The 21,082-nt window shown below is 45.7% G+C and overlaps 1 protein-coding gene and 1 pseudogene across 1 annotated transcript in view; one reads left to right on the plus strand and one right to left on the minus strand.

The window, feature by feature from the left end:
• LOC126239622 (dipeptidyl peptidase 1-like) overlaps positions 1 to 21,082 on the plus strand; it is a 51,028-nt gene that overhangs the window by 21,838 nt on the left and 8,108 nt on the right. The window contains exons 6-9 of the mRNA XM_049947873.1: positions 3,258 to 3,383; positions 9,253 to 9,436; positions 11,976 to 12,084; positions 17,890 to 18,053. Of these exons, the coding sequence (XP_049803830.1) occupies positions 3,258 to 3,383; positions 9,253 to 9,436; positions 11,976 to 12,084; positions 17,890 to 18,053 (583 nt within the window). The remainder of the gene's footprint in view (positions 1 to 3,257; positions 3,384 to 9,252; positions 9,437 to 11,975; positions 12,085 to 17,889; positions 18,054 to 21,082) is intronic.
• LOC126208299 (5S ribosomal RNA) lies at positions 7,049 to 7,167 on the minus strand (annotated as a pseudogene).

Raw genomic sequence — 21,082 nt, forward strand, 5'->3', positions numbered from 1 at the left:
TTTGAAAGAGAGTATCCCAGTCAACATTGTGAAAAGCTTTCTCCAAGTCTACAAATGCTAGAAACATAGGTTTGCCTTTCCTTAATGTAGCTTCTAAGATAAGCCGTAGGGTCAGTATTGTGGTGTCACCGCCAGACACCACACTTGCTAGGTGGTAGCTTAAAATGGCCGCGGTCCATTAGTACATGTCGGACCCGCGTGTCGCCACTGTCAGGATCGCGGACCGAGCGCCACCACTAGGCAGGGCTCGAGAGACGTACTAGCACTCGCCCCAGTTGTACGACGACGTTGCTAGCGACTACACTGACGAAGCCTTTCTCGCATTTGCCGAGAGACAGTTAGAATAGCCTTCAGCTAAGTTAATGGCTACGACCTAGCAAGGCGCCATTAACCATTTGTAAAGTTGCATGTACCTCAAGATAGAGTCTCACTTGTATCATCCAGAATGCTGTATACCAAAGGACCATATAAAAGTTAAGTGTTCTAGTAGCTACGTTCTTTTCTTTATCACATTCATTACGAATCCTGTTCCAGACTTAACGCCAGACGGCGTGAGTTGACGCGTGCCCTTTCGGCTACTTCACTGTGGACTGGCTGCCTTAACAGTCCACTACAAGTATTGCCTCACGTGTTCCAATATTTCTACGGAATCCAAACTGATCTTCCCCAAGGTCGGCTTCTACTAGTTTTTCCATTCGCCTGTAAAGAATTCGCGTTAGTATTTTGCAGCCGTGACTTATTAAACTGATAGTTCGGTAATTTTCACATCTGTCAACACCTGCTTTCTTTGGGATTGGGATTATTATATTCTTCTTGAAGTCAGAGGGTATGTCGCCTGTCTCATACATCTTGCTCACCAGGTGGTAAAGTTTTTTCAGGAGTGGCTCTCCCAAGGCCGTCAGTAGTTCTAATGGAATGTTGTCTACTCCCGGGGCCTTGTTTCGACTCAGGTCTATCAGTGCTCTGTCGAACTCTTCACGCAGTATCATATCTCCCATTTCATCTTCATCTCCATCCTCTTCCATTTCCATAATATTGTCCTCAAGTACATATACATATATTAGTATACATAGCTTTCGTGAATACTGAGAAAGGTTTTGACACTGTAAAATCGGAGAAAATGTGTTGGGATTGTTGAAGAAAGTAGAAGTAGGCTACAGAATCTGAAGACTGGTATGAATTCCTTACAAAAGTAAGACAGCTGTAACTGGTGAGATTGTATTACTGCGGTACTTGGATTCTTGAGACTGAATGAAAAAAGCATTTCAGTTGAGACAAAACAGTTTCCTTCACTAAAATCAGAGAGGTACTAATACACTCCTGGAAATTGAAATAAGAACACCGTGAATTCATTGTCCCAGGAAGGGGAAACTTTATTGACACATTCCTGGGGTCAGATACATCACATGATCACACTGACAGAACCACAGGCACATAGACACAGGCAACAGAGCATGCACAATGTCGGCACTAGTACAGTGTATATCCACCTTTCGCAGCAATGCAGGCTGCTATTCTCCCATGGAGACGATCGTAGAGATGCTGGATGTAGTCCTGTGGAACGGCTTGCCATGCCATTTCCACCTGGCGCCTCAGCTGGACCAGCGTTCGTGCTGGACGTGCAGACCGCGTGAGACGACGCTTCATCCAGTCCCAAACATGCTCAATGGGGGACAGATCCGGAGATCTTGCTGGCCAGGGTAGTTGACTTACACCTTCTAGAGCACGTTGGGCGGCACGGGATACATGCGGACGTGCATTGTCCTGTTGGAACAGCAAGTTCCCTTGCCGGTCTAGGAATGGTAGAACGATGGGTTCGATGACGGTTTGGATGTACCGTGCACTATTCAGTGTCCCCTCGACGATCACCAGTGGTGTACGGCCAGTGTAGGAGATCGCTCCCCACACCATGATGTCGGGTGTTGGCCCTGTGTGCCTCGGTCGTATGCAGTCCTGATGGTGGCGCTCACCTGCACGGCGCCAAACACGCATACGACCGTCATTGGCACCAAGGCAGAAGCGACTCTCATCGCTGAAGACGACACGTCTCCATTCGTCCCTCCATTCACGCCTGTCGCGACACCACTGGAGGCGGGCTGCACGATGTTGGGGCGTGAGCGGAAGACGGTCTAACGGTGTGCGGGACCGTAGCCCAGCTTCATGGAGACGTTTGCGAATGGTCCTCGCCGACACCCCAGGAGCAACAGTGTCCCTAATTTGCTGGGAAGTGGCGGTGCGGTCCCCTACGGCACTGCGTAGGATCCTACGGTCTTGGCGTGCATCCGTGCGTCGCTGCGGTCCGGTCCCAGGTCGACGGGCACGTGCACCTTCCGCCGACCACTGGCGACAACATCGATGTACTGTGGAGACCTCACGCCCCACGTGTTGAGCAATTCGGCGGTACGTCCACCCGGCCTCCCGCATGCCCACTATACGCCCTAGCTCAAAGTCCGTCAACTGCACGTACGGTTCACGTCCACGCTGTCGCGGCATGCTACCAGTGTTAAAGACTGCGATGGAGCTCCGTATGCCACGGCAAACTGGCTGACACTGACGGCGGCGGTGCACAAATGCTGCGCAGCTAGCGCCATTCGACGGCCAACACCGCGGTTCCTGGTGTGTCCGCTGTGCCGTGCGTGTGATCATTGCTTGTACAGCCCTCTCGCAGTGTCCGGAGCAAGTATGGTGGGTCTGACACACCGGTGTCAATGTGTTCTTTTTTCCATTTCCAGGAGTGTATAATGACAGTGTAGCAACGACCACAGAAAGCTGAGTGAAATGTGAAGCTTGTGGAACGTTACTGTAGAAATAACTATTCACCTCTTTATATCTAACAGACGTATACGACTCCTAAGTGCGAAGACAAAGGGACATGTGAGTAGAAAAGGTATTAGTGGAAAACTACGGCTTACGCTCACAAATCAAGATATGAAAGAAGTCGTGTGTAAAATCCGTTCAAAAATGAAAATGACTTCCTAAGGAGGCGAAATACGGAGATTTGTTCTATCCACACATCTGAAAATGATGCTACCAGCCATTCCTTATAGTCACTCAGTAGCTCAGTAAATCATCTATGTCTTTCTCAGTGGTATATCACAACAGTGTAGCAAGTGTCATGTAACTTGTGCATACGTTGTTCTAATCTACTGTGCCTGAAAGCGCTTCTAATTCGACAGTCCAAAGGAGCATTTAACGTAAACGAAACGAGAGAAATGTTTCCGTCATGCTGAATAAGAAGCGGTATGTTTTGTTTACAGGGATATCCCGGTGGAGAAACCACAGCCGTCTGCGGTGACGGAGGAACAGAGAAAGCGAGCGTCCCTGCTGCCCCGCCACTGGGATTGGCGAAACGTCGACGGTGTCAACTACGTGTCGCCCGTGAGGTTCGTATATCAGGCACATCAGCGCTGTTTGCAGTGTAGTGTTGGGGTATGACAATATTAAAGAGTTTGTCCCACATATTTCCACTGTTACATCCGTCAAAGTATATGTGGTTAGTATACAGAGGGACTAAGCTGTCCGCTGTGACCGAGCGGTTCTAGGCGCTTCAGTCTGGAACCGCGCGACTGCTATGGTCGCAGGTTCGAATCCCGCCTCGGGCATGGATGTGTGTGCTGTCCTTAGGTTCGTTGGGTTTAAGTAGTTATAAGTTAAAGGGGACTGATGACCTCAGTTGTTAAGTCCCATAATACTCAGAGCCATTTTTGAACTAGGCTGCCCCTACCGAAACTATTTATGCAACCCGCACTACGACTGTACACGGACAGGCAACAGTCACGTAGCGAAACAAGTTCCCTCTCGGAGATTTGCATAACTGTTAGCAAACGGAATCATACCGAAAAAAATACAAGTGATGATTGACTATGAGCCGCACAGTATTTTTGGATTAATATATACCTTACTTCTGCCATTCTTGTCGAGGTGCCTCCATTCATTCTTTGCGCAATTACAGGTGTAATCATAGAGGTTTCGGATGTATCTGGAACTTTGTTCTGTTTACAGTACTTAACATTTCATAAATGCTTCTGAGGCTATACAAGGTGTTCGGATATTCCCATTACAAACCTCGACGACTTGTAGAAGGGAGTGAGCACATAGTATTTTAAACAGGAACCCATGTCCGGGAACGTCGTTCAACGACGCTATCACAGCGTTAAAGTTGCAGACGTCGGCGGCTGCAAATATATGTATATACGAGGTGATTCCGTGATGATGTTACAAACTTTCGAGGATAAAGGGTCTGGATAAATGTATCAATTTGAGGTACGGGTCTCTGGGTCGGAAACGAGCGAGTCGAAAGTTGGAAGCGAAAATCATTCTGATACGTCTGTCAGTGGACTACACGTAGCGATACTGTTGTTACTGACAATGTACGGTATGCGATTTTCATAGGTGGTAGTATGGAGCAAAAGAAGAAAAATTGTCTTGCAAACATAAGCTCTAAAATGCATACCTGAGGACCTGTGAGCACCGTCTTCGCCAGTGTGAAAGACATCTCCTCTATTTAAGAAGTTCTCATAGCTCTTAAGTTATGCGTTCTAGAGCCAATGTTTACAGGAGGTTTTTTCTTGCTTTGGTCCATACTACCACCTAGGAAAGTTGCCTACCCTGTAATCCTATCAACAACGTGTATTTCACTGTCAGAGGTATCAGAAAAGGTTTTGCTTGTACCTTTCGACTCGTTCGTTTCTGGTAAGGGACAGTTTCCCCCGACTGATACATTTATCCTTCTTTATCATACTTTAAAGTTTGTAACATCGGCGTGGAATCACCCTGTGTACATTTACAGGAGCTGGCGCCTGTAACTTTTACGCTCTGTAGCATCGTTGAATGACGTTTCCGTACATCGATTCTAATTCACAGTATTATGCACTCACTCCCCTCTATAGGTTCTAGAAGATAGTAATGGGAATTTTAGAACACCCTGTGTATGGAAAGCTGTTACTTCCGCACTTCCAATTTTGATATCTTCTGTTAGTTTCGTAGTTTCCAGTGATGAAGCACACTTTACAAGGCAACGTTTCTGAACCATTTACTAAAGATTAAATAATATAAAAGCAATAAACTTACAGAGACTTCCGAAACCTGTATCTGCTAATTAGGCAAAGAAAGATTGGAGTCACTGGATGAGTGTGAGACAAGTAGGTAAACTTTGGTCCAAAAATACCGTGCAACTCATGGTGAACCCTCACTTGTATTTTTTACATTATGATTCCGTTTTCTAATAAACAACCAAAGCCTTAAGAAGGAACTTACATCGACTACGTGGCTGTCGCCTGTCTGGATACCGTTCCTAATAGAGATGTAGTGCAGGTTGTATAAAACAAATCGCTAGGGGCAGCTGAATCAACCTGTGTGATGTCAAATAAGTCCTCCAGGCAAAATTGTGGATCGCCGCTAGAATACATCATTTTCATACCTTGTACCAGCCGCTCTGGCATTGAAAAAGTCCTTAACTCGGCGAGAGATATAGTCAATAAGTTTCGTCTGGTATGCCATATGACAGATGATTAACTGCCTGGGAGCTACCAAGCTAAGAGCATGCCGACTGTTACCTTTACCTGTTGTTCCCAGTATTTTTTGTGCTACTGTGTTTGGGTGGTCGATGTGGGATAAGGTGCCTGTGTTTCATCTAACTGTAAGAGTAAGTGAGCAGCACTGTGAACGTGGCTGTTGTCGTCTTGGAAGGCGGGAGTGACCACAGCACACATACATCAAGAGGATGTAAAGATGTACAAGGAATGCGACATTTCGTCTCCTAGACTCTATTGATGAGCAACCTGGTCCATTTACACAGTAATCTGAATGTGTCGCGCCACTGCAACGTCGAAGAAGCACTTACGACCTGAATTACACTTTTAAAATCTGCAGATCTACGTCTCATTTGGTCTCCGGTGCGCTGAACGCCTTATATTGTTTCAAAAGTGCCAAATAGTGACTCGTCGGACGATACTACACGTTTCCTGTCAGCTACGGCCCAGGTTCTGTGTTGCATAGCCCACTGAAGACGCAAATAGCTTCATGCAGCGCCACCGAGCGAGATGGCGCAGTGGTTGTCATACTGGACTCGCATTCGGAAGGACGACGGTTCAAACCCCGTCTCCGGCCATCCTGATTTGGGTTTTCCATGATTTCCCTAAACCGTTTCAGGCAAATGCCAAGACGGTTCCTCTGAAAGGGCACGGCCGATTTCCTTCCCAATCCTTCCTTAATCCAAGCTTGTGCTCTGTCTCGAATTACTCTGTCTCGAATTACCTCGTTGTCGACGGGACATTAAACACTAATCTCCTCCTCCTTTAAGTAGCGCTGCGAGCAACGGCCTCATATGAGGTACTCGACTACAGATGTCCGTAGCGTGCAGTGGCCTTCTCAATGATGGCCTAGAAACTGACTGAAATTACGTGTTTGCGCTAACAGCAGCAGTTCCTATTGGGTTTGAAACCGTCACTGGGTGGACATTGCACTCCCTCTCCCGTTCCTCTCAGTATATTTCCATTACCACTGTTCTTATGCCGTGTGAGACGGCTGTGACTGGTCCACCATTTCTTGTAGACGCATTGGGCAATCAGCATTCATACGTTTTCATTGTGTGGTCATGGCCATGTCGAATCGCGATAGCTTCTTTCTGACATTGTGTCAAATCTCCTCCTCGATCGACTTTACTGCGCCGATTCTGCGCTATTGGTAAATTTTCCTACACTAACAGGCTTGCGTCAGCGGTGGAAGGTCATATGACGGACTGCTACCATTTCCACGTAGTATAGACCGCCTGAGGCAACCAGTTTCCTCTTTCAAGGAGGTGACTCGTAGTTTGCTTGGTGAGATTATAGTGTCTGCTAACTCCGTCCGAATAGGACCCGGAAAACCAAACGCTACCGACCGACTGCCGTGTCATCCTCAGCCGACAGGCGTCATTGGATGTAAATGCGAAGGAGCATATAGTCAGCACACTACTCTCACTGCCGTTGTCAGTTTTCGTGACTGGAGCCGCTACTTCTCATTCAAGTAGCTCCTCAGTTGACCTCACAGGGGCTCAGTGCATCCTGTTTGCCAATACCACTCGGCAGACCCGAATGGTCACCCATCCAAGTGCTATCCAAGACCGACAGCGCTTAACTTCGGTGACCTGACGGGAACCGGTGTCACCACTTTGGCAAGGCCATTGGCGTGGCGAGATTATAAGCGGATTAAAATACTCTCCTATCAGTACACCGAAAATAAAACAGTATACATTAAATAAATATTTAAATAAGAAATAAGTATGTAATATGAACCCTTTTAAAATGGGAGTAAGAAGAATAAAATAATTTTCCCATCCCTACACTGATCCCTAACCTCATACATAGAGTTCTAAAAAATTATGATTCTGAATTTTTAATAAGTATGAAGGTATTAATAACAAAAAAGTGTAGGATGAATGCAATACATAACTAATGCACAAGTAATTCAGGTTCTAACTGTTATCTCCTGCATGTGCCCCACGTTTTTCGTTACAAATTTTACAAGTATTTTCATAAGTAGTAACAGTTGATGACGTCAAATATTTAGAATTATCTGTGTAAAGTTAAGAAATTGTATAGGTCTAGGAGAAATTATTTTATACATTTAGGCCGATTCAGTAACCTGTTATGTTTGAGGGAGGACAAGTTACTCTCTCACTTACTTTTCGTATATGGAAAATTATTAAAGATTTTGATACCGCCTTACACACCTTGAGTGAGAGTCTAGGAAGTTAGTGGCCTGGGCGGACGTTGATGGAGCCTGGTAGGGCGCTAAAAGAATGAGGTGTTTTTATGGATCTTAGCTCACAGAAACAGCATTCTGAAGTTGAAAGTAATTGGTGGCGAGGCCATCCCTCAATAAATCTTGCCAGACAGGCCCACAGCCCTACAAGGGAGACAGAGCAGCCCCTATTTGAGACAGGTCTCCAGCAGAACAATGCCAAGCTACCTGCCACGGCGCCAGCAGAAGCCTGGGCTGGGGACGACTGACTGAAAGGACGCATCTACACAGTGGAGTCGTAAACAGGGCACTGTGTGCAAAGCCACACCTAATAAAAATTCATATGTTATTTGTTAATCCTACCTTTTGAGTTCTTATGGTGACATTTGCTCAGAAACTTCCATCCCCTAACACACAGTTCTTTAGAAGTCAAATACCAATTTTTATACACTTACTATAAAAAGGTTTTAATATAGTGAAATATTTTTATAACAACTTACACATCCTATTTTATTCCCTTAGAGATTGAATTTCCAAATACACTGAAACATGCATTTTTTTGTTTCTAAGCTATAAGCTAATCACAAAATTTCTTAGATTTAGCTTTAAAAATGCTTTCGTTATGAAATATATTCATAACGATTTTCATCCACTATTTCACCTCTGTAGGTATTGAATTTCCAAAACATTCAAACAAACACATTTTATTTGTAACTGAGACGCCAAATAACCGTTTTAATAGATGTAGCTTCAATAATGATTTATTTAAAAAAATCCAAACAATTTTTTATACCTTTAGTTTGAAAATACTTTAGTAGATGTTTAATAATTATTATTTTTAAATAGAGGACTTTCATTCACTTCCCCCCTCCCCTGTACGGTTGAAGTTTCCAAAAATGCTGTAACACCTAAACCGAGCGAGGTGGCGCAGTGGTTAGCACACTGGACTCGCATTCGGGACGACGACGGTTCAATCCCGTCTCCGGCCATCCTGATTTAGGTTTTCCGCGATTTCCCTAAATCGTTTCAGGCAAATTCCGGGATGGTTCCTATGAAAGGCCACGGCCGATTTCCTTCCCAATCCTTCACCAACGCGAGCTTGCGCTCCGTCTCTAATGACCTCGTTGTCGACGGGACGTTAAACACTAACCACCACCACCTGTAACACCTAATCCTTTATTTCTGTCCAAGAAACCAAATACCAATATTTGTAGCTCTAGCTACAAAAGTTTCCTAATAGCGACATATTTTCAAAAGACGTGTCATTCCCTATTTCACATCGTTAGGGGCGTAGTTTCGAAAAATTCCTTTTTAATCGATACCTACAGTATATGATCAACACCTTCTCCAAATTTCAACTTCCTATTATTTACGGTTTGGCCTGAGCGATGATTGGTCAGTCAGATGGAGATATGTATGTGACCGTTGAGCTGCAAATCGATGCTATAGACGAGTAGAGTTTTTAGCAGACAGCCTTACTCACATCTTGTACAACCTCTCGTTGCTGAAACCCGCATTTTCATCCATTAGGAATCAGCTATCCTGCGGGGCCTGCTACGCATTCGCTGTGATGGGGATGTTGGAGTCGCGACTTCGCATCCGCACCAACAACACCTACCAGCCCGTGTTGTCTGTCCAGGACGCCATAGACTGCAGCGACCTCGTAGGGGGGTGTGACGGCGGCTACGCATACCAGCTAAGTCGCTACGCGTTGGTAAGTGATGACAACCTAACGCACACTATCTTTGAGGACGATTACTCGCTCGGCATATTTTCTCCTGGTATTCACGGTAGCGTCATTTTAGTCTGTTTTAAATCAGCTTTAATCATTCATCATCTTTAATGGCTCATGCACTGCCGTCGTACTTCTGTGGAAAGTTTTTCAGATTCAGCGTTCGACTGTTCAAATTTTAAGTCCTCCGTGGTTCCTAAATTAATTTATGGCGAATATTAGGATGGTTTCTAAACTATGGCTACGGTGTATTTCGGGCCACATTCCTAATCGGGCAGAGCTTCCGTTCCATTATTAATGAGCGAATGGTAAACGGTTCGCTATTCCATAAACTTCTTTCCTTTCCTTTAGAATGGCATGCTGGAGTGACGGTAAACGAAGAAACACTGATCCTATGTACTGTTCAATAATCAGAGAAATACAGGATGGTCCAGAACTTATGAGGGGATTATGGCTGTGAATAACTTTTTAATTATCATCTCCAGTTTTGGTTCTTTGATCGGTGATGAATTTTTCCATGTTCAGTCTCCCGTCCTTTCTGTAAAAATCTGAAACAAAAGGAGATAAGAATAAATAAAAAACTCACTTACATTTATAAGCCCTCTCTGGATTTTATCCGTCTTGTATATTTATATCCAGTGCAAAACACGGTATTAAATAAAGCTTCGTAGCTCGACGAAATATATGGCCACAAGGAAGGGCATCCACGCAGAAGTGTACCTAATCATTCTAACAGCGGACTGCGCACGATAGGATAAACGATTCGAGCCATCCACTACCCATGGGGGTGCCATAACTTTAGGATGCTTTAACTATATCGGCTACGGAGCAGGGAACCCCGTACAGTGTATCACAGTGAACGATACACACTTTCTGTCTCACACTAACACAGTGAAATCATTGCTCTCGCCACATTCTCTTGCTAGCACCTACCGCCTTCAGTTCCTCACCCGTTGCAGAATACCCTGGAGTCGACGTGTGTACCTAACAGGCACGACATTTGCATAAAAAGCAGGCTGGTATGGTCTTTGCTGGTTAATGTCAACGGGCGTGTGCAGGTATAGCTGCAATGAAAAACAATATCCGAACCGAATCATAAAAGAGATTGTTCAACTGCTTCAGCGTTGAAGTGAGACAGGCATCGTAGCAGGATGGTGGCAGATGCGCCAAACACATACACTGGCTGTGGACGAACTTCTAACCAAGACTATGAACGACGATACCCCTTACCAATAACAGGCAGGTGTCCCCCCCCCCCCCCCCCCCGCCCCCACGGCCCCGCCCCACCGACTTGAGACAAGGCAAGCGACTGCCTGGAACAGCCCTCTTAAAAAGCACTTGATGCCAGCGACACCTAAGACGTTTTTATGGCTTAGCGTAGAAGGACTTCTCTCAGTGGGTCAGCTTTGTTCACCCTGCCATCAAAATTCTATTATTCGTGTCATTCATACTGCTCAATAATGAAGGCAATTTCTGTTGTGTCAGCTAGTGTGGGAGTCAGCACCGACACGAACAAGGAAGGAGAGAAGCTGCGATGGTCGACGGCAGGAATCCAAAATGATCTGTGCAGCCAAAACAACACCTTATTTCCACAAGGAAATAAACATAACTTCTCGCTACGAGATGGCTTCCTGTGTCTCCTACATGCAGTTACATTTACTTTCTACTACTACTCGCAGAACGCAGTATCGTCTTCCTAGTACCGATACTCTCGAAGTCTGCGACCGATCTGGGACCTATTAGCTATGGGCGGCTGGTTAGGTGAGTGTTGACAGGGGGCGCTGAACTCCGTCTTCTTGGAGGTGTGGCGCTGCCTGCTCTTTACACTGGCGCGCCGGTCAGCGCCTTCTCGATGCTGTTTCGCGGTGCTGCCCTGGTCGGTGTGCAGCCGATACTTTAGAACTGCACAGTTTATCTCGCGACAGGATACTCAAAATTCAGAATACATATCTGTTTGTTACTCACAATGCCATCACCATGGTGGCCGCCCTACCATGAGGTCCCCTTTCAGCTCTAGCAGGGTTTAAGGCACAGTTTGTGTGGTTGGTGCGGGGGAGAGGACCAAACAACGAGGTCATCGGTTCCATCGGATTAGGGGAGGATGGGGAAGGAAGTCGGCCGTGCCCTTTTAAAGGAACCATCCCGGAATTTGCCTGAAGCGATTTAGGGAAATGACGGATAACACAGATCGGGATGGCCCGACGCGGATTTGAACCATCGCCTCCCGAATGCGAGTCAAGTGTGCCAACCACTGCACCGTCTCACTCGGTGAGGCCCAGTATGGCGTTCAGTTTTAATCCACTGGAGAGTTATCTTTGTAAGTATTGAAACACTCAATATGTGACAGAGGTATCTCAAAAAGATGATTAGCTTGCATGTACTTATTTTTAAGATTTGGGTGGATTATAACGTAAATGACATTTTTCGAAATGCATCTTTACGTGTTTGCGGTTGCTGGGATAAAATAGTACGGGGTGCCTTTGCATTAGTTGACTTCTGACATTTACCATGAACTTTGCAGGAACAGGGCGTCGTAGAAGAACAGTGCAGACCCTACAATGCCAATAATGGCCAGTGTTTGGCCAACACGTGCGACCGCATTTACGTGTCGGACTACTCCTTCGTGGGTGGTAAGTCTCAGCGGAGCAGACCGCAACATTATTGCTTTCACTTTGTATTGTAGTCGCCAGTCCGAACACTGGTTTGAGGCAACTCTTCAAGTTAATGTCGAGGAAATTTCCTCATTTCCAACCACTGCACCAACGTCCATTTGAAACTATTAACTGCATTTTAACCTTGGTTTCCCTCTTCAATTTCTACCATCCACACTTCCACCACTGCCATGATTTTTTTTATTAACCTATTACTTCTTTTATTCAAGTTGTGCCGTAAAAATCTTTCTGCCATTCCAGTCAGTACCTCTTGATTACCTAATCGCTCTACCTATCTAATACTCAACATTCTCCAATGGTAGCACGTTTCAAAAGATCTCTTTTTTTTCGTGTTTGTAATTTTTTCCGTCCACATTTCAGTTGCATACAAGTCTACACACCAATGAAATTCTTTCAGGAGATACTGCTTGTCCTTACACATAATGTTGTATTTGTCGTCTAAATATTTATGCTTTTCAGGATTTTCTTCTTTTTATTGCCATTTTCCATTTTACAGATTGAATAGCAGGGACTGATGACAATACTTTTTCATTCCTTCCTGCAGTACTGTCTCACTTCCTTCTCTTTCCACTTGCAAAGAGTGTATTCCAAGTTCCCATTGTAGTCGTCTCACACTGAGGTGACAAAGTTCATGGGACGGCGAAATGCACATAAAAACATGGGGATAATACAGCGTACACAGTGTATAAAAGCGCAGTGCATTGGTGCAGCTGTCATTTGTACTCAGGCGATTTGTGAGAAAGGATTTCCCACGTGATTAGTGCCTCACGACTGGAATTAACAGACTCTAAATGCGGAATCGTATTTCGATCTACACTCATGCTCATAAATTAAGGATAACTGCAGAATGTGGTGCCACACAACGCGGCACTACTCAAAACTGGTGCTAATAGCATAGGTACATAAGGAACACACACGACACAGATCTGTAAGTCCAGGTTTGGTGATTAGTTGAGAAAACCGTCCCGAAACACATGTGTTGCAAAACGCCACTGTTTCTTGCGCATGTACCCCGACATCAATATTGGATATGATCACCATGCACAGGTACACAGGCCGCACAACGGGTTGGCATACTCCGGATCAGGTGGTCGAGCAGCTGTTGGGGTATAGCATCCCATTCTTGCACCAGTGCCTGTCGGAGCTCCTGAAGTGTCCATGGTGTTTTGAAGACGTGCAGTGATACGTCGACCGAGAGCATCCCAGACGTGCCCTATTGAGTTTAGGTCTGGAGAACAGCCAGGCCACTCAATTCGCCTGATATTTTCTCTTTCAAAGTACTCCTCCACGATGGCAGCTCGGTGGGGCCGTGCGTTATCCTCCATCACGAGGAAGGTGGGACCCACGGCACCCGTGCAAAGGAGGACTTCTGGTACAGAATGACGTCCCGATACAGCTGAGCTGTTACAGTTCCTTTCTCAGACATGCAGGCATGTACGTGCACCAATCACAATCCCACTCCACACCATCAAACCACGACCTCCCTACAGGTCCCTTTCAAGGACATTTAGGGGCTGGTATCTGGTTCCTGGTTCACGCCAGATGAAAACCCGGCGAGAATCACTGTCCAGACTATACCTGGACTCGTCCGTGAACATAACCTGGGACCACTGTTCCAATGACAATGTACTATGTTCTTGACACTAGGCTTTACGGGTTCTTCTGTGACCAGGGGTCAGTGGAATGCACCTTGCAGGTCTCCGGGCGAATAAAGCATGTCTGTTCAATCGTATGTAGACTGTGTGCCTGGAGACTACTGTTCCAGTGGCTGCGGTAAGGTCCCGAGCAAGGCTACGTGCAGTACTCCGTGGCCGTCTGCGGGCACTGCTGGTGAGATATCGGTCTACTTGTGGTGTTGTACACTGTGGACGTCCCGTACTGTAGCCCCTGAACACGTTTCCTGTCTGCTGGAATCGTTGCCATAATCCTGAGATCACACTTTGTGGCACACAGAGCGCCCGTGCGACGACCTGCTGTGTTTGACCAGCCTCCCTGGTATTATACCCCTCATAATCGATATGTGTTCTTTGAGCCATTTTCAACACACACGTCACCATTAGCACGGCTGAAAACATCTGCACACTTACTCGCTGCACCGTACTCTGACATGCATCAACACACCTCTGCTTATGTGGACTGCTGCCAGCTCCACCGTACGACGACCGCAAGTCAAATGCACCGCATGGTCAAGGTGATTTAAACCCGCAAACCCCCCACCAGAGCGTTGTTTCACCGTGTATCAGCATTATCCTTAATTTATGAGCATAAGTGTAGATGCATGGGTCATTTCATTTCGGAAATCGGTAGGGAATTCAATATTCCGAGATCCAGAGAGCCAAAAGTGTGCCGACATACCAGATTTCAGGGGGCCGTAACCGTTATGACAACAGGGTGAAATTTGGCTTTAATGGGCTATAGCAGCAGACGACCCACGCTAGAGCCTTTGCTAACAGCTGATCGCATGCAGCGCCTCTCCTGGAGAAGTCACCATAATCGTTAGACGACTGAATGAACTTGGCTGGGTCGATGAATCCAGATTTCAGTTGATAATTGTTGATGGTAGGGCATAGATCCCACGAAGCTATTGACTCGGGTTATCAACAAGGCACTGTGCAAGCTGCTTGTGGCTCCATAATGATGAGGACTGTGTTTACATGGTAAGAACTGTGTCCTTTGCGCCATGTTCAGCTACTCGGAGACCATCCGCGTCATCCATGTCCCAAAATTACGATGGAACTTTTCTGGATGACAATGCGCCATGTCAACGGGCTACAATCGTTCGCGGCTGGTTAAAAGAATATCCTGGGCAGTTTGAACGAATGATTTGGCCACCCACATCGCCCGGCATGAAATCCGTCAATCATTTGTGGGACGTAATCGAGAGGTCAGTTCGCGCACCAAATCCTGCTTCAGCAACGCTTTCGCAATTATGGGCGGCTATAGAGGCAGCAAGTGTCAATATTTCTGCAGGGGACATCCAGGGCTTCTTGAGTCCATTCCATGCCCAACTGCTGCACTACGTCGGGCAAAATGACATCTGAGACGATATTAGAAAGCCCCGTGACTTTTGTCACCTCGGTGTGTGATATAACATTAAATTTAGGTGCCATGCATCAATGGGCTACTGTAGTACGATACACAGACTTCTTTTGGTTTTCGTTAGTGACTTTCTTGGCCATTTACGAGGGCAGTTCAATAAGTAATGCATCACATTTTTTTTCTGAAACAGGGGTTGTTTTATTCAGCATTGAAATACACCAGGTTATTCCCCAATCTTTTAGCTACACAACACTATTTTTCAGCGTAATCTCCATTCAATGCTACGGCCTTACGCCACCTTGAAATGAGGGCCTGTATGCCTGCACGGTACCATTCCACTGGTCGATGTCGGAGCCAACGTCGTACTGCATCAATAGCTTCTTCATCATCCGCGTAGTGCCTCCCACGGATTGCGTCCTTCATTGGGCAAAACATATGGAAATCCGACGGTGCGAGATCGGGGCTGTAGGGTGCATGAGGAAGAACAGTCCACTGAAGTTTTGTGAGCTCCTCTCGGGTGCGAAGGCTTGTGTGAGGTCTTGCGTTGTCATGAAGAAGGAGAAGTTCGTTCAGATTTTTGTGCCTACGAACACGCTGAAGTCGTTTCTTCAATTTCTGAAGAGTAGCACAATACACTTCAGAGTTGATCGTTTGACCATGGGGAAGGACATCGAACAGAATAACCCCTTCAGCGTCCCAGAAGACTGTAACAATGACTTTACCGGCTGAGGGTATGGCTTTAAACTTTTTCTTAGTAGGGGAGTGGGTGGGGCGCCACTCCATTGATTGCCGTTTTGTTTCAGGTTCGAAGTGATGAACCCATGTTTCATCGCCTGTAACAATCTTTGACAAGAAATTGTCACCCTCAGCCACATGACGAGCAAGCAATTCCGCACAGACGGTTCTCCTTTGCTCTTTATGGTGTTCGGTTAAACAACGAGGGACCCAGTGGCAACAAACCTTTGAATATCCCAACTGGTGAACAATTGTGACAGCACTACCAACAGAGATGTCAAGTTGAGCACTGAGTTGTTTGATGGTGATCCGTCGATCATCTCGAACGAGTGTGTTCGCACGCTCCGCCATTGCAGGAGTCACAGCTGTGCACGGCCGGCCCGCACGCGGGAGATCAGACAGTCTTGCTTGACCTTACGGCCATGATGACACACGCTGTGCCCAACGACTCACTGTGCTTTTGTCCACTGCCAGATCACCGTAGACATTCTGCAAGCGCCTATGAATATCTGAGATGCCCTGGTTTTCCGCCAAAAGAAACTCGATCACTGCCTGTTGTTTGCAACGCACATCCGTTACAGACGCCATTTTAACAGCTCCGTACAGCGCTGCCACCTGTCGGAAGTCAATGAAACTATACGAGACGAAGCGGGAATGTTTGAAAATATTCCACAAGAAATTTCCGGTTTTTTCAACCAAAATTGGCCGAGAAAAAAAATGTGTTGCATTACTTATTGAACTGCCCTCGTATTAGGTAACCAGTACTCTCATGATCTGCCCGAGAGAGGCGACCCAGTCCCGGGTCGAATTCACGCTGTGGATTGATGACTGTTTTTGTGGTACAATAGAATCATGTCGTTTACTAAAGTTTCTAGGCTAACACCATACCAGTTCCCCATTTCCATTTCGATACACAAACAGTTACAGTATAATATTTCCTACACACAGAAACTTGTTAACACGGTTCAGACAGTTTACTCCATTATGATGACAAGCTGTCGGTCGTATAATTAAAACCAAATCATTGTATTGGTGACCGCCCGTCATTGGGCGGTCCTGCAACAGCGGCACTATCACTGAAGACCACGACAGTACCTACTGTAGCAAATGTAACCGTCGTCAACTCTCATATCTTCTACAGATTACAGTCTTGTCTGTTCTCTCTCACATCCTAAAATCAGTGTCGTAACAGGTATCTCGCTAACCCGTCCATCGTTCTGATAAGAAATTTCCGTAGACTTCTGCTGTCTCCTGTTACTTGAAGCGCCTCTTCATTTTGTACGGTTTATATCCCTGTAATGCTTAATGTTATTCTGTGGGACAACCTTATTTTTATTTCTCAGGAAACACGGTCCCACTGAGATCATTCAGTTATCGCAGCTGGTTTTGTTCACTTCCTCGGTCCGTTCGATAGGAAAGTTCCTACATATTACCTGTCTCTGTTTCCAGCCTAGACTACGAGCTAAAGTCTGAAATATAAATATCTTATACGAACTTCTGAACACAATTTGCTGGCTTACCCTGCTCCTGAAAAACATTTGTAATGGTGGTGTTCAAGAAACAGGTGACCCAGTGTTGTGGTTAAATATTCAAAGAGCTCCTTTAAATGCCTTCATTCATGCTGAAGTCCGTAGGGAATTTAGGGATTTGAAATAGGATGTCAGTGTTACGAGGACATACTCCTGCGAGGACTCAGCGATGCCTCTATCTCTTTCGATGCTCTGATGATGCGCTGGAACAATGTCTTACCCAGTCTTTCTCTTTTCAACAGCTGAAATCATCATTTATTTCTTCTTGTCCCTAATGAGTATGACTTGGTACTCACTAACTTCTGACTTAGTAAGAAGCAATCGCTGTGGAGCACCCAGTAGAATGTTTTTTGAGCTAGTGTGAAAATAAGACGAAGTCCTACTTACGTCTCATGGGTCGGTATTATTACTTTAGTAGCTGGTATGCAAATGTCTCTAAGGAGCGCTTGTCTATCCGCAGGTTACTATGGAGCCTGTAACGAAGTGCTGATGCAGGAGGCGCTGCTGAACAACGGACCTATTGCAGTGGGAATGGTGGCATCATCCTATTCGTTTCCGATGTACTCCGGTGGCATCTACCGTGACCTCCAGATCTCAGCCAGGAGTGATTTTTATCCCTTTGAGGTAACAATAGAATTACTCTATGATCCAGAAATTAAGAGTTTACCTTTTTCATTTGGTACATAGAACTTCCTAGTGCTCATCAAAATTTCTACACAATAGCGTCAACAAGATACGCCGTGAGAAGAAGTAAGACCCCGATGTTTTCATTATCGCTGTCAAGTAGAATTGTGTGTATGTATCACGTCAGATTACTTCAAAATGCGAGGTTGGGAAAGTCGTTCAGGCTTATGCATTCCCCATTATTTATTAACGCCTTATCCATTTGTACTAAACATGTGAAGTGGCAATCTGAAAATTCTTTCATCCAACTGTTTTCGCCGTAATATACAGTGTTGTAATTCAGTTTCATTCACACGTAAAACGTTAGGTGGCAGGTTAAAGTCTTATTAGAAAAGCTTACGTTGACGAGTATTATGGTAAACGTCAAAGAGGTCATCTTTGGTTCTGTGTGGAGCAATATAGTAACCGAAGTATTATTTCAACACAAGAGACATGAGATCAACCTTTGCGACTTCACCCACTTTTTTATATCCCATCAGTAACTTTTATGACCAACATGCTTGTTTTCAGGGGTACAAAAGATTTGATGAGGGTGTTGGTGGGAGAGATATGACTGTAAACCACACAAGAAACATCATTGATACTTTATTCCTCGTGTTCGGTAAGAAATATCGGACGAAAATATGTTGTAGACGTTTTTTGACTTTGTTGAAAGTAGAGGAGAAACTCAGAGGCGGGCATTCTAGCAGAGTAATTCTTTTTTTTCACCTAAGCCTAGGACGCTTATTTTAAAAACATAGGTGGAGTTCAGCTGTTGAAAAACACGAATCTACAGTGCCTGACAAAAGATGTGAAGTACACAGAATGGAGAAGGAAACGAAACATAGCTTCTCTGCTTGACAGGGTATGTGATGTTGCTACATTGATTACAGGATCGAGTCAAACTTACGAAGAACCTGGCAGTGTGAGACCACTACCAGCACGACGCACTCCCTCTCAGCGGTAGCGTTCTCGCTTCCCACGCCCGGGTTCCCGGGTTCGATTCCCGGCGGGGTCAGGGATTTTCTCTGCCTCGTGATGACTGGGTGTTGTGTGCTGTCCTTAGGTTAGTTAGGTTTAAGTAGTTCTAAGTTCTAGGGGACTGATGACCATAGCTGTTATGTCCCATAGTGCTCAGAGCCATTTGAACCATTTGAGTCACTCCCTCTCACCTTGATGCAACGATTAATTCCGTTCGGAAGGTTATCATAAAGCCGTTGTATCCTGAGTCAGGCTGGCCAACAATTGTTGTGCCTGTTCCTCGATATCTTTGATACTAGTTCTGTGACTGAGTTGACGTGCGAGCTGTTTCCATGTCTTCTGCTGGTGAAATATCAGTGGATCTCGCTTGTTGTAACCGCGACTGAAACGGTCGCGGGGTTGCCGAAAACGAAGGCGCGGCGAAATCAAACAGGAGCGGCCCGCGAACAGACAAAACGAACGGGAGAGGACGGATAAAAACAAAGACGGACGACAGAGCACGACCTGACAAACAACAACACGCAGGAAGGAACGGGGTCACAAGCGAAAAACCTCACGAATCCACAACGTCCACTCGTACATGGAAACAAAGTAAACACATGTCTGTAGATGAGATGTCAATAGACTCACTGAGCTTGTTTGTTTACTTATTCACATTTCAACACCTTACAAAAGGTAAGCCGGTATCGGCCTATCTACGCCGCTCTTCAGCTATAGAAAAACATACATAAATAAGGCATAGAAACAAACATAGATGGACGATAAAAACAGGAGACACACATATTAAAATAAAGGAAGGCGTTCACGGATTCACTGGTTGTACAAAATAGTTCAGCAGAATATACAAACGGAGAGAAGGGAAAGATGGTGCCCTGGAAGAAAAACACAGGAGGAGGAAGGGGAGGATTAGATACGGTAGGAGAGTTAGATGTAGGGGACGAGGGCATCATCTGGGAGGTGAAGTGGGCGGAAGCCACCTTGGGCAAGGGTATGATGGAGAGCAGGTGGGATGCAGGTGTACAGGCGCGGCAGCGGAGGGGGTGGGAAAGGATGGGAGAGAGAAGCGGGTGAGGGCGATCAAGTTTATGGGAGGTGTAAAGGATCTGTATCCGTTCAAGGAAGAGGAGGAGGTGTGGGAAAGGAATTAAGTCGCAGAGGATTTGCATGGGGGGGTGGGAGGAGGATGCGATAAGCGAGGCGGAGCGCATGGCGTTTGTTGTGTACATAGTTCCGCGTAGTCGGCGCATACACAACTTTCCCAATAGAGCGCGCCCCACTAAGCACAACAGCGCAGGCGCACCGCTCGTCCGTCTCCGCACTACAAGATGGCGCTGCCATAGAGACGGACCAAATTCTGCTTCCGCCGATCCGCGTATTAATATGTAACGCAGCCAATGAGATTGCTGCTAACGTAGAAGCTCTTCTGCTCACGGATCACACTCGCGCAGTGATACCTGAACATGCGAGGTATTATAACGAGTGTACAGACCTCCGATTAGTCAGTCTGCATTTGTCTGTACCAGTCTGCATTTGTTTGCACCAGTCTATAGTCGAGTTTCAGTCCACACATATTAAGATTAGCATATTCCTGTACATAGCCATGAAGATAAATGTATACACAATTTTGGCAAGTATCAGAGATATATGTGAGAATAAGATTAACGTACCAGTACCAAAGGAACTTCAGATTGTCAATTGTAAATAGCATCCAGAACCAACTTAAGTAATTTTTATGCTTGTTATCATTTTAATAGATGTTTGTGAAAATTAATCGAGTTCTGTTTAAAATTGGTCACTGTCAACCTGCTACTCTAAGCGTGCAAGTGGCATTTCTATCGTCTGACGTAACGGCAGAAGATAAACACGCCACGATTAGACCACCAGACATATTGCTGACACTCGCCTACTTCATTAGAGCGACTGGTCAAATAATCTGATGGTGTGCATGCTGAAGGTCTTACCGTATGCATACCACAGCGTTCCAGGATTAGAAGGGACTTTTAGAAGGT

This window comes from Schistocerca nitens, chromosome 1, assembly GCF_023898315.1.
Source record: "Schistocerca nitens isolate TAMUIC-IGC-003100 chromosome 1, iqSchNite1.1, whole genome shotgun sequence".
In the NCBI taxonomy this organism is placed as follows: domain Eukaryota; kingdom Metazoa; phylum Arthropoda; class Insecta; order Orthoptera; family Acrididae; genus Schistocerca; species Schistocerca nitens.